Source organism: Arachis stenosperma, chromosome 1 (assembly GCF_014773155.1).
Source record: "Arachis stenosperma cultivar V10309 chromosome 1, arast.V10309.gnm1.PFL2, whole genome shotgun sequence".
Classification (NCBI taxonomy): Eukaryota; Viridiplantae; Streptophyta; class Magnoliopsida; order Fabales; family Fabaceae; genus Arachis; species Arachis stenosperma.
Genome location: NC_080377.1, coordinates 124,545,280 through 124,559,650, shown reverse-complemented (window position 1 = coordinate 124,559,650; position 14,371 = coordinate 124,545,280). Strand labels below are relative to the sequence as shown.

General features: G+C 36.4%; 2 protein-coding genes across 2 annotated transcripts; both read left to right on the top strand.

Moving 5' to 3' along the window:
• The first annotated feature begins 5,739 nt into the window (after positions 1-5,739).
• LOC130970533 (mitogen-activated protein kinase 15-like) lies at positions 5,740-10,184 on the top strand. The gene is made up of 10 exons (XM_057896651.1): positions 5,740-6,484; positions 6,743-7,151; positions 7,276-7,403; positions 7,494-7,553; positions 7,866-8,015; positions 8,100-8,255; positions 8,341-8,552; positions 8,817-8,918; positions 9,049-9,209; positions 9,402-10,184. Exons 1-10 carry the CDS (start codon positions 6,461-6,463, stop codon positions 9,683-9,685), a joined length of 1,686 nt encoding a protein of 561 aa, XP_057752634.1. The 5' UTR covers positions 5,740-6,460; the 3' UTR covers positions 9,686-10,184.
• A 1,587-nt stretch (positions 10,185-11,771) lies between these two features.
• LOC130933823 (uncharacterized) lies at positions 11,772-14,255 on the top strand. Its single transcript, XM_057863432.1, has 2 exons — positions 11,772-13,739; positions 13,824-14,255. Exons 1-2 carry the CDS (start codon positions 11,772-11,774, stop codon positions 14,253-14,255), a joined length of 2,400 nt encoding a protein of 799 aa, XP_057719415.1.
• The last annotated feature ends 116 nt before the right edge of the window (positions 14,256-14,371 follow it).

Here is a 14,371-nt window from a genome sequence, read left to right as displayed (position 1 = left end):
GAAGGCAATTGCACGAATCTACGGTGATTGAAAAGAATCATACAACAAGGTGCCAAAATTGCTTCGGGCACTGCAGAGCTGTTTCTCCGGCATCATATGTGACCTACGCGTCAAACTGTACTACGAAAGACACCTCATGGGGTGCGACTGCTGCATGTTCGACAAAGTATTTTAAGCTTTTCCGTCATATGTCGAGGCCTTCAAGCATTGCAAGCCGTTTGTATCTGTAGACGCATGCGTCTATATGGCAAGTACGGTGGAGTGTGCTTATTGCGGTGGCGCTAGACGGAAACAGCAACATACAACAACATATTGCCATGGGAGGCCTGGCACCGAGGAGTTGCTCCACCAACGCCCACGTCTCTGTATGGTATCACCTACCAGAGTCAGGGAGGCAGCCCCCGACGGGGTTACCGTGTGCGCGTAGGCCTAGGTGATACGCCACGTCCTGCAAGGTGATAGTGACTTCACCCCACGGGAGATGAAACATGTGCGTCTCTGGACGCCATCGCTCTATTAGTGCCGAAATTAGGAAATTGTCAAAAGTTAAATCCTGAGGAGCACCATGTTGCCGAATCCGGCCTCAGGCAGATATGGGACGTTGGCATCTGGTGGAGGTAAAGTATGACTCACTCGTTGGGGCAGTAGGAGGCGAGGCCTCTGAAGCATGAAAAAAAAAAATTTAGCCTTACGAATACAATATTTCAACTTTCTTGCCTACACACGTCTCTACATTACATATTCGTAAATAGGCAAATCTTAACTACAGAGTTATAAATACTAACAACATAGAATAAATATTACAGAGTTCCAAACTAATAATTATGTCATATCAACCTAGCACAAGCGAATAGAGTTCTAAATTCAGCCTACAAACCTAACTCCTAACTCATATAACTACGTTCCAGATCTTCATGACTACCCTAACAATGGCCACGTCCTTAAATTTAACAACCTATAACGAAACTAACCTCGAAGTCGGCCGCCTCGGCGTAATGTGTCGTCTCGTTCAGTCTGTTGATGTCTCTGTCATTCCCCACTTGGCGTGCCATCACCACTTTAGTCAAAGGTATAATGAGAAAGATGTTGACAAAGTCAAATTGGGGCCCAGAACTAAGTTGTAAACGACTTCTATATATAGACGTGGACGGGTCATATCTCATTTACTGTGTAAACAAAGATGACATTGCGCATATCTCGTTTACACTGTAAACGAGATATATACGTATCACACTGACGTGCCATATCTCGTTTACACTGTAAACAAAATATTGTAAGAGAATTTAAATCGATAAATTTTCGTAAAAATATTTATTTTGGTAAATATTATATTTATTTTATTTATTAAAATAAAAAATCCCTTAATAGGAAGAAGGGACAAAAGTACACCTGAAAATTCATACGCTGGACAGTAATACACTTGAATCGTTTAATGAGTCACGCGTGCACAGTAATTATACACTCCGGTGGACAAAATTACCATTCCGGCCATCAGCGTGTGGCGTGGTTAGTTTGAGTGGACAGGTGGCTCTATTTTATCCTTGCTGGCACGTTCACAGTGAGTGACCTGGGCATTTAGTGCCAACTCAGAAATTACAATTTATTTTAATGATTAATTAAAATAAACCCTTCCTTCTCTTTTATCTTCAGAAAGAAGATGCTATGTGTTGAAACCCTAACACCTTAACCAATAACTAAGAATATGGGCTCACTCTAGAAAAAATCGAGCTCTTTATCCCTAAATTATGGCAGCGCTGTTGGTGACGGATCTTCGTTGTTGAAGAACAAGAAGAAGAAGAAGAAGTTTGAGTACAACAATGGCAAGTATTTGCACAGAATTGAAGCTGTGGTACTCAAGTCTGGAATAGAGTGAAATCCAGACAGATCCTTGTGAGTATTTTGTTTGGCTGGACGAAGTAGAAGGAAAAACAAGAAATGTGGGGACAAAGGTTGTATCTGAAGAAAGGCCATTGAAACAATCATACCAGAAGATGAATGAGCTTACAGAGTGTGCCATCGAATTGAAAGAAGATGTGCAACAGTTACAAAAGACAGTTAATATGATTAAGGGTGAAATAAAGTGTATTAAGAATATGGTTGTGGGCATTTGTTTAGGATTGAGTTTTTGGGCATTATTGATCACCTAACCTTGCATTGAAGTTTCTATCAATCAGAACATTTGTTGATTTCTGTAGATCACAAGTGGTGTTGATGAATGAAGGGTATCAATTTTCTCTGCAGTTTGCAATGCCAAACGAACCCTTCTTCCCCAATTTGGAAGCTTGCTGTTATTGCTCTGGATTTTGGACAAGATATCAATCTCGTTATCAACCTCGTTGTTGCTGATGATGAACTCTGGTGCAGATGCAAAGGAAGAAGAAGAAACCATTACAGCTTTATAGACATAACCATGGCTTCCTTTGCCGAGGAGCTTGCGCTCTGAGAAGCCATTGGTGGCAGCTTCAAGGTCACTGTAATGGAAGTGTTGGATCTTGATGGATTTTTCTTTTTCTTTGTTGTTCTATTTTTTTGAAGTGGTGGCGGTGGAAGAAGAAGAAAAAGAAGGTGATGGTGTGAGAGAATTGGAGGTTGAAAATGTGGATTCAGCCCTGTAAGAGAAATTGAGGTACACTATCAATCAAAGTTTCAAGCTTTTGGTGTGAATCAATGAAGGGGTGGAAGAGAAAGAAGATGTTAGGGTTTCACCCTTAATTTTGCCTAATTAATCATTAAAATAAATTAATTTTTTTGAGTTGGCACTAAATGCCCAGGTCACTCACTGTGAACGTGCCCTGTGAACGTGCCAGCAAGGATAAAATAGAGCCACTTGTCCATTCAAACTAACCACGCCACACGTTGATGGCCGGAATGGTGATTTTGTCCGCGGAAGTGTATAATTACTGTGCACGCGTGACTCATTAAACGATTCAAGTGTATTACTATCCAGCGTATGAACTTTCAGGTGTACTTTTGTCCCTTCTTCCTATTATCAAAGAAGAAGGATTGGATAGGACGCGTTGATGAGGCATGTTTAAGACACGCACTACAGTTGCAAGACGCGTGTGGCTATGTGGTTAGAGATTTAGACATTGGTGGGCCCTTTAACTACTCTGTTGAGTCTGTTCTCTAGCTGTAAGCTATTAAGCTGTTTTCTTTCTGTTTAGTGTTTAACACACATTCAAATGACAAATCATTAAGAAAGCGCGTGGAGTATCATGACAGTTTTGGAAACTCATAAAAAAAAGTATAATTAGTTTAAGCTAAATAAATAAAAATATAAAAAGCGTTTAAATGATTTTATTATAATTGTTATGTATTTATTAATTATTTTGAAGTATAAAATATTATCCAATATTGTAATATAAATGATTGTTTCATACACCGGTTTTCCCAACACTTTTTGTTTTTTTGTGTGGGAGGGAGAAGGGTGTATTTTCCAATGATGTGAGAAAAGAAGTGTTTAACTTTAATATGGGAGCTACAAATCGGAGGCACCGAGTTCTTTTATTTTTTTTCCAAACAATCACAAATCGGACGGTCCGATTTGTGATTTCGAAAACAAAAAAATTTTTAATGTTGAAATCGGACCGTCCGATTTCTATTTTAAAAAATAAAAAAAATAAAAAATACAAAACGGACCATGCGATTTGTAGTTTTTTTTTTATCAAACAAATCGGACCCTTCGATTTGTAGTTTACTTTTTTCTTCAAATAAATCGGACTGTCCGATTTGAATAAAACACCATATAAAAAAAAACACCTAATATTCCCATAACAATGTATTACACATATATTTATACAATATAAAAAAAAATTAGCCTTTTCCCAATCCATATGACGCACATGCCATTTTAACTAAAAAATTACTATTAGTTTCACTTCTTCAACTTTCTCAGTTGGATTTTCTAGCTTAAACAACGGCTTAATTGTATACGCATAGTTTACTCACAGAAAATCTGGTCTATAAAAACTAACCTATAATTATCTTCATATATTAATTAGAAATAATTATATAATTTAATATATTTAACTAAATTATTATTTAATTAATTAAATACATATTTAATATATTTGGCTATCAATTTTATATAAAATACAAATATTCATCTCCTAACAGGTAAAAGAAAAATAATTTTCTCGTAACTTGTTCCTTTTATTTTTGTGCCGTATATTCTTGTCCCTATCCTTTGTTATTCATTTCTCTGTTTTTGCTTTCGTTGTTGCAGATCAGTACACCGACCCCCCAATTATATTAGAATTATCCATAGCCAAAACGGAACTTAACCTTGATCCATCTTTGTGTCCCGTTACAAATTAATCAAATAAAAAATAAACTAAACTATAATAGAGAAGAGGAAGAAAACCTATATAAACGATCTCAACATAAAGTTCTAAGCAATCTTAAAAAAAATTTAATTATTTTATTGGTTTTTATACTTTTTGTTTTAATTAATTTTTATATTAATTAATTTTTTAATTAAATTTTTATATTTTTTTTATTTAGGTTCCTACACTAATTTTTTTTAGTTGGATTCTTATACAATTAAGTCAATTATTGCAAAGAGGGACTTAATTAAAAAAAATTTGGTGTAAGAATCTAATTAGAAAAAATATAGAAACTAATTCAAAATTTCGTAAAACTATAGAAATTAACAGAGTAAATAAACAAAAAAAAAATAATTTTGATAGATAGATAATGACTTTTGTGAATAATGTGAACCATAAACTCTAAAAATGATCCAATAAAATAAAAAATACTCCACCCCAAATTACCTCATAAACCCTAACATTAAGATAATCATTCGCACACCTAATGAATTGAACATTCAGCCATTATTAACTGTGCATGAGTAAATCGAATTAAAAAAAATAACCATCTAATTAAGAATCAACATAATTATCTGCATATTTTTTAAATTAAACATATGACATATCCATTATTCATATCGTTTAGTATTTTTATTATCTTTCTATACTTTTCTAAAAAAAAAAATATAAAGTTCTAAACAAGATTGCACATTTGCACATGACAAAGAAACCTTCTCATTTTAATTTAAAGATTTCTTTTTATACACTATTATAATATAAAATATTTTATATAAATATTTAATCGTATATTATTATATTAATAAAAAATTAATTTTTAAAATTTATTATTTAAATAAATAATCTAAATATATAAATATAATTAAATAGTAATATAAAATTTTTATACTTTTAAGCAATAAAATTAATCACTTTATTTAATCAATATTTTGGTGGAGGTTAGTATTGATGCAATATGATACCTTTATTTCCGATTATCTATCTTTATTTATGTATAGTGAATAGCACGATAAAAAAGCACTTGAAAAAACAAAAAGTAGTAATGCAGTTTCAATTCCCCAATTGCTTTTTCACAATTTTGGATTGTCTTCTTCTCCTGTGCTTCCTTTATTAGTAGAAATTAAATCACAAAACAGAAATGAGTAATGTACTAAGATCCAATTGTTATAGTAACTTTGCATTGACTCCATTCTGTGCCACATAACACCACACATTCACACCCACAACCTTATCCAAGACCAGTTTTAATTACCCCCAATAAAGGGAAACAAAAAAGAATTTATGAAATTTGACTATCAGGTGGGTAAAAATGTCATTTTACAATACCTGCCATTTTAAAATCGAACTAAATTTTCGTAATTTATTTATTTATTAATATATATTTTTCATTTTCATTCGCTTTATGTGTCTCTCTCTCTGTTTCAGAACTCAAACACCATAGAGCCTTCTTCAGCTTCAAGTACACGGTCTCTTTCTCTTTCTCTTTCTCTCTCTCTGATTCGAAAGTTCGATTTTTTAGTTTTTCTTCAGTCCCAATTGTTCGTTTCAATCTCTGTAGTGTTCTTCTTCAACTTTTCCACTTTCTGCAGCACAAGAAAATCGAATCTTAATCTGCTCCGAAATTCCAAGCATTTCGCTTTTTTCTGTGCCTCTTTTGTATTATTATATTTTGTTTTATTCATTCCTTTAAGCGGTGTTAGTGATCATCGCCACAGTTGATAGATCCTTCAATTTTTTTCTTCCTCTCTGCTGATTCTCAGCTAAATTGCTTACAACAAAAAAATGGTTCTTCCACGTGATCTGTAACATTGGCATTTTCAGCTACATTTTTGGTACTACCGCCAAATTGTCTTGGTTTATCTTGTTCTTGTTTCCACACTTTTATGTTCATTTGTTTCAATTGCACTTGTCTTTTTAGCCGCCAAAGTGCCAAACTTTGTTGGGTCTGTTCTCATATTCGGCTGTCTTCAACTTTGAATTGAAAAGTTCTCTCCTTTGTCTATTTCTCTTTCTTGTTGGTGGCACTTTGATCAGCCCCTTTTGATCCCTTGATTTTCGGAGTAGAAGTGGAGTACAGTGATCTGAATTTATCTTTTAGCTTAAATCATTGACTGGTTTTATGCTTGGCTTCAAAGATGATGCATGATCATAGAAAAAAGGTAAGGTTTCTCATTGTCTTCATTTGTTTCAATCTGTTTCTATTTTGATTTCGTTGTGGACTTCTCGCCATGTCTGATGCAGAGGAAATTATGTTTATGTCTATGTCTGTGCTTCCCTGACCATAATCCAAAATGTATGAAACCTTGTTCTGTGTTCCTGAGTTAATATATGCCTTGGATATTTGAAACATAAGGATTTTGTTTTTTGGTTTAGGATGTTCAGTTGTTCACCAAGTTTATTGTTTTGTATTTATGCAGTCCTCTGTAGATGTAGATTTCTTTACAGAGTATGGTGAAGGGAGTAGATACAAAATAGAGGAAGTAATTGGCAAAGGAAGTTATGGTGTTGTTTGCTCTGCATATGATACACACACTGGAGAAAAGGTTGCAATAAAGAAGATAAATGATATATTTGAACATGTCTCTGATGCTACTCGCATTCTTCGGGAGATCAAGCTTCTTAGACTCTTACGCCATCCTGATATTGTGGAGATTAAGCATATTTTGTTACCTCCTTCTAGAAGGGAATTCAAGGATATATATGTTGTTTTTGAACTAATGGAATCTGATTTACATCAGGTCATCAAAGCAAATGATGATTTGACTCGAGAACATTACCAGTTTTTTCTTTATCAGCTTCTTCGAGGCTTGAAGTATATACACACAGGTTATACTTGCACACACACAGATTTCCTAATGCAGCATTTCAGAATTAAGGTTTATTTTTTAAAACAGTTGCTAAATTATACGAACATTTTTGGCTGATTTTAAACTTCTTCATGGATTTTCAGCAAATGTTTTTCACCGAGATCTAAAGCCGAAAAACATTTTAGCAAATGCCGACTGCAAATTGAAGATTTGTGACTTTGGTCTTGCTAGAGTGGCTTTCAACGATACACCAACTGCTATATTCTGGACTGTAAGAAATTCTCTTTCTCCCGAAATAATCACCTTAAAACATGTCTCCTTCTCTTGTCATAATGCTAATGCAAATTTGTTTGCCTTTCAGGATTATGTTGCTACAAGGTGGTATAGAGCTCCTGAGTTGTGCGGATCCTTTTTCTCCAAGGTGTAATATCTATTATCACCTTTTATCTACAATCGATCATTAAAAATTGATCGCTTTTTCTGACATTTCCCCTTGAATATTTTTTCTCAAACAATTTTGACAGAAATATGTTCGTCTTCAGTGTTCTCTACAATTATGAATAATTTTTTTAAAAATATTCTACTAGCATTTTTCCCCCTTTCCAGAAATGTATATTGTTTTTGTAATATTTACTTTCTACTGCTCAATTAAAATAGTAGGTTGCACATCTCTGTGAAATGATGATTATCCTTCATTTGATTGATGTATGTGAATATGAATTTTGTCTTTCAGTATACACCAGCAATAGACATATGGAGCATTGGCTGCATTTTTGCAGAACTATTAACTGGAAAACCTCTTTTCCCTGGGAAGAATGTTGTCCATCAATTGGACCTCATGACTGATTTTCTCGGGACACCATCTCATGAAGCCATAGCTAGGGTGTGTTGTTTGATTTATCATGCTTTTAGTACTTTTCTGTTCTTTATGTTATTATGTAATATAACCACCGTAGTATATCAACAGGTAAGGAACGAAAAAGCTCGGAGATACTTGAGCAGCATGCGTAGGAAGAAGCCAGTTCCTTTCTCCCAGAAGTTTCCTAATGCAGACCCCCTTGCCCTTCGTTTGTTAGAAAGAATGCTGGCATTTGAGCCTAAGGATCGACCTACTGCTGATGAGGTTGAATTTCCACCCATCTACAGTTCACTTTTCACCATCATACTTGGTTGGTTTTAATAGGCAATACTGTGTATAATATTTTTAGGCTCTAGCTGATCCATATTTCAAAGGCTTGGCCAAGGTTGAGAGAGAGCCTTCTGCTCAGCCAGTTACCAAGATGGAATTTGAATTTGAGAGACGCAGGATAACAAAGGAAGATGTACGAGAACTCATATACCGAGAGGCTTTGGAGTACCATCCAAAAATGTTAAAGGAACATCTAGAGGGAGCAGAGCCAACAGGTTTCATGTATCCGAGGTATTTTCCAAACCTGACTAATGTGTTACACTTTCGTTTTCTTAGCATGGTTTGAATATGTCTTCCAAAAACTTAAGCATTCCTTTGAATACTTGGTGTTTATGTTGTTAATAAATCCTTTTGAAAACTTGGACTATGTTTTTTATTTGTTACAATGCAACTTATACTGCAATTTCATGATATGCTTTGCTTGAAAATTTGTATGTCTGTCAGAATTCCCGATCAGCCCTTGATTGTTTTTCTCCTTCTTTTTCCTATGATTAGTGCTGTTGACCACTTCAAGAAGCAATTTGCATATCTCGAGGAGCATTACGGAAAAGGTGGAACCGTTACTCCACCTGAAAGGCCACATGCATCATTACCCAGGTATTGTAATCAGTGTTATATTTCTGGAAAATCGACTTCCTTCTTTGACTACTATTCCTTTTTGTTGTCAAGATATCCATTTATCTGCATCTGTATTATCAGCCATAGTGATTAAAGTCTGTAAGTGCAGGCCATGTGTACTATATTCAGATAAGTCGAAACCGAATGTATCTGAGGTTGCAGAAGATCTCTCAAAGTGTAGCATAAGAGAAAGTGAGAAGCCAGCCATAGATAGGAATGGTGTTATGCCGTTGACCAAGCCTCCTTTACATGCTCCTCAAAATATTCAAGGTGGGATGCCAGCTTTTAGCATTCATTTGTCTTTTTCTACATCTTCCTACACTTTCTTCTTTATTGCTTCTCTTACATGCATAGCAGCAGGCATTATTTGTTCTTCGTTAACATTTCTTGTGTTTGGATATGAAATTTATTAATGGATTCTTCTATTGAGTATTTGAAATTCGCTTCCATGATTCACTCCAGGCATAGCTGCCCGGTCTGGGAGAGTTGCTGGTTCGGCGTTGAATTACAACAACTGTGGGGTAGCAGTGACAGCAGAGGCTGCTCAGCGGAGGATGGTTAGAAATCCACCTGTATCGACACAATATGCTGCTTCTAGCTGTTCATATCCTAGAAGAAACCCGAGCTGTAAAACCGAAAGGCCAGAAGACAATGGTATTGAAGGTTCTAACGGACTTCAACCGAAGCCTCAATACATGGCACGAAAAGTTGCAGCCGCTCAAGGTGGAGCTGGTGGTCATTGGTAGAGGTTTTACGAGTAATTTGTGGCCAACCACTGCCTTATGCCATGCGAGCTGATATCCCGGTTCTTGTCCCATTCCTGAACCAAGATCAATCATCTTGATTGAACAAAAGGTTTGATTGGCAAAACCTTGAACTGAATCTGGGAGGTAAAATCACTGGGAGAAGTTTTCTCAGATCTTAAAGCACGATGCTTCACCAATATGAGGTTTGGAAGGGGGGTTTCTATATGATGAATTTGTTGCTCTACACTTGATTAATAAAAGAGAATACGAAGCATGAAATGGAAGCAGTGCAGTTGCTGCCCACAAATTTGTGGTGTTCTCTATTGAATAGATATATAAATTATAAAGTGTATTAGCCCTGAAATTTTGGGCATCGTAACAATGATATATTTTAGCCGTTTAACTTTCCTGCTTTTGGTCAGAATAATCGTTCTCCCTTGTCATGTCTTCTATTTGTTCTCTCTATAGGCTGAATGAATGGTCATAAAAACTAATCGAACTTGGAAATGCTTAATCACCATAATTGTCCACTACCACTTGTTGCGCGGTTTATTAGAATTAGTACTACCCAATTTGGTTAAAACCAAGTTAGCTTTAGCTTAAGACTTTTAGGAAGTATTCAAACTCTCTTAAAGTGAGAAAGTGAAAGTTTAATCATACTTAAGATTGCTGCACACTAAATTCTTCTTAAGTAAGAAAGTAAAAGCTTAATCATACTTAAATCAAGTTTGTGGGATTCACAGATAAAGAAGTTATAAATTCTCATGCTGTTTATACTTTGTAAGGGCATGCATTGTTGCACGCACTCGTTCAAAGTAGACAAAAATTGATTTTTTTTTAATTAATTGCAATTAATATTGTAAAGTCCTCCTTATCCATTTCTATTTCTTCTGCCCACGCATCAGAGGAACACTTGAGGAAATATTGAACCACCTTGTATCCTCAAGTATTAGTGTATTACTCAAAATCAATCACCAAAAAGTGTATATATATGTGGCGTGCACAGGAACTTCTAAGATACAGTGGTCCCATCCCAATCCCAGAGGACAACCTCATTCTTTGTGTCTAATACATAAACTATGTCAATAAATTGCTAGGCGTGCACATTAGATCGGTTTTCTTTAAAAGAATAGACACAAGTAAGTTCTACAAATGCAAGAAAGAGTAAAATGCTTATTTAGTAGTTACTTTAAGATTGTGGTGCAAAGAAACAGGTATTAGAGTAATGTTTTGCCGGTCAATAATATGATCATAGTAATGGCAATAAGTTATCACTCCTTGTTCAATACAAGGATGTTAGGTGTCATTTTTTTTTGTTTCCCATAGTATCTCCCAACCCGGCAGTTCAAGGACTAATCCGTCACGGATCGGAGTTCCGTTTAAAAATTTGCCGCTAGCCACTTGATTGCTGCATGCACAATGTGGAATCCGAACCCCCAACACTTGCTTAAGCGGACTAGTGAGCTAACCATTAGACCAACACATCTTGTTTATGTTAGGTGTCATTTATTTATGTAAGCTCATATACCAATTTCTTTTATATTTTAACAAAGTCAATGGTGTATGGATTAGAAGAAACGTAAATAAACAGTCATGTACATATTTCATCTCTTGCCAAATTTCCATTCTTGTTCCATAAAGCTAAACAATTCACATGTCTTGGCAGCAGCATTATCCAAGTTTTGAATGGTTCACAAACATAGTTATATATTTGTTTATATGGGATGGGGATAATAATAAGAACTTGAAAAATAGAGGGTTACTTAGTAGGAACTACACGCAGCTTCATTCAAACAAGAAACTAGTTTCTGCATAGCCTAAAGAGATGGAACAAGTTAATTAACAAATTAGTAGTATTAGTAGGTATGTGTACTGCAAAAGCATAAACCAACTTCTTAGGAAAATTGACGTTACTCTTCTCCCAACATGTATGTCACAGCCACATAAAACGCGTGCCTCTTCCCCTAAACTTTCATTTCTCATTCATTCTTCTATATATAGGAATAACCCAACTTTCAGTTTTAACCTCATCGTTACATATTGTCTTCAAAGCTCAAACTTAATTCATTACATATATACTATTGCCATGGATCATAAGCATTCTATGGAAGGAGATGCAAATGGAAGCATTAATCTAAAAGGTGATGAACTCCAAAATTTAAGCCACACATGCAGCCTAGACATCACAATATTCGAGCCTCTTGGCCACGGCCTTAGCAGCACTACTTCCAACTCTGTCTCCCCAACAAGCAATGCCCCCGTTCGAGCACCGGAGAAGAGCCTCACCCTCTTTGCTCTGCAGCTAGCAGTGCTGGAGAAAGCAGCAACAGGTCTGGGAACTCTTGGTTTTATTTGGGCAACTGTTGTCCTCCTCGGCGGTTTTGCAATAACCTTGGACAAAACAGATTTCTGGTTCATTACCATAATACTCTTGGTGGAAGGGACTAGAATCTTCAGCAGGAGTCATGAGCTTGAGTGGCAGCACCATGCTACATGGTCCATCACTGATTCTACAAGCAACAGTTTCAAGAAAGATACAAATGAGACCAGTGCGAGTAGTGGTACACCAAGAACACAAACTAGGATGTGGATCACTTCAGATGTTCCTCTTCTTCCATATACCAAGTGGTTCTTCATCTCAAGGCATGTCAGTAGGATCCTATACTGGCTTCAGATTCTCTCTGCAACAGCTTGTGTGGTTCTGTCACTGATAAAGCTCATCAAGCATGATTATGTAGCAATATCGAAGGTACATTCTCAAGAGAGAAACCGGCAATCCGCTCTCACTATCTTCTATGCATTGGCTTTGGCAGAAGCTTTGGTGTTTTTAATGGAGAAAGCTTATTGGGAGTGGCAAGTTGGTTACTGCAAATTGTTGGAAAAGGTTAACATGGAGTGTGAGTTGGGGCAATTTGAATTGCCTTCCATTACAAGATTCTTCTATGATGCATACTCGAGGTGTGTCAATGGTTGCATTTTTGATGGACTGAATATGGACATGGTTAGTTTTTCTATGGATTTATTGGCTTCACATTCACCTGATGAACAGTTAATTGGAGCAAGAATTCTGCGGCAATTTTCGATCAGCCAGCGCTTTTCGGATGATACACTGCAAAAGATTGGGACTGACATATCTATGGTGGGGAGGCTAGTTGAGATGCTGAATTGGACAGATCACAATGAAGAAGAAACTAGGCTCTCAGCCGCAGAGATTTTGTCCAAACTCGCAGGAAAGAAACAGAATTCGGTCCGAATAGCCGGGATACCGGGAGCTATGGAATCAATTTCATCTCTGCTTCAAACCAATAGGAATCATATTCCCGCGGCAGATGAGATTGGCGAAAAGAAACTCATGTTTGATCATCAGAATTACAGGTTTTGGACATTCAACCATTTAGGACTACTCATACTGAAGAAGCTAGCACGTGATCATGACAACTGTGGAAAGATTGGAAACACAAGAGGCCTTCTCCCAAAGATCATAGATTTCACACACGCCCAAGAATGGTTGCTGAAGAATGAAAATGTTGCTCCATCACAAATCCTAACAGTGAAGAGATCTCTGCAGCTGGTGAAGATGCTAGCCAGCACAATAGGCACCACCGGGAAGCATCTCCGCCTCGAGATTTCAGAGATAGTTTTCACAATCAGCAATATTAGAGATATCTTAAGGCATGGAGAGAAGCATCCCCCGCTTCAGAAACTGAGCATAGAAATTCTAACAAGTTTGGCATTGGAAGAGGAAGCAACTGAGAGGATTGGAGGCACAGGTGGAGTGCTTAAGGAATTGTTTAACATATTTTTCAATGGCAGCATTTCAGAAAGACATAAGCATGTAAGGATCATTGCTGGTGAGGCCCTAGCAATGCTGGCACTAGAAAGCAGGAGTAACTGTCATCGAATTTTGAAATTGAAAGTGTTTCAAAGGCTTATTGAAGCATTGGAAGATCCATTACTTCGCGTCAACGCGGCAAGAATCCTAGGAAATTTATGCACATACAGTGATTCAGAGTGCTACAACCAGCTGAAGGGAATAAAAGCTGCAGCTCCAGTAGTAAGTGTTATTCTGCTATTACAGTTCACTTTTGTGTTTCTATCTTTACCAAATTTTGTAACTAAATCTTTCGTCACTGAGCAGATACTCAAGGCGATAATGTGGGAAGAAAACAAGATTCAAGAAGTAATGATTGGACTAGCAACAAATGTTTTAAGATACCTGAGTTGTGACGAATTGAGGATCGTTTCAGAGGAAGCCGGAATAACGGAGAGTGAACTCGCAAAGAAGTTGATCAAGATTCTCAAGAGATACGAATGTCCAGAAACAAAGGTGCCAAGAATGAGGAGGTTCGTGATAGAGCTAGCCATTTGGATGATGAAAGATAAATCAGAAAACATAAAGACGTACAAGGATCTGGGAATGGAGGAGGTGTTGGAGAGGGTACTGGAAACTACATCAGAGCTTGAAAGCTTCAAAGTATTCTCTGGCACTGTTGGACACAATAGGCACAATCTATCAGTTCAATCACTCGTAGAAACAGCACTGAAACTGCTACAACTGGAACTTAGTTAAAAGATCAAAACACACTACTCTCCAATCATTTTATACATGTAATTAATTGACTTGAATCAAAAGAACAAATAACAAAATGGTAGCTTGGTCTACACGTTACGTAGTCTCTTCACATT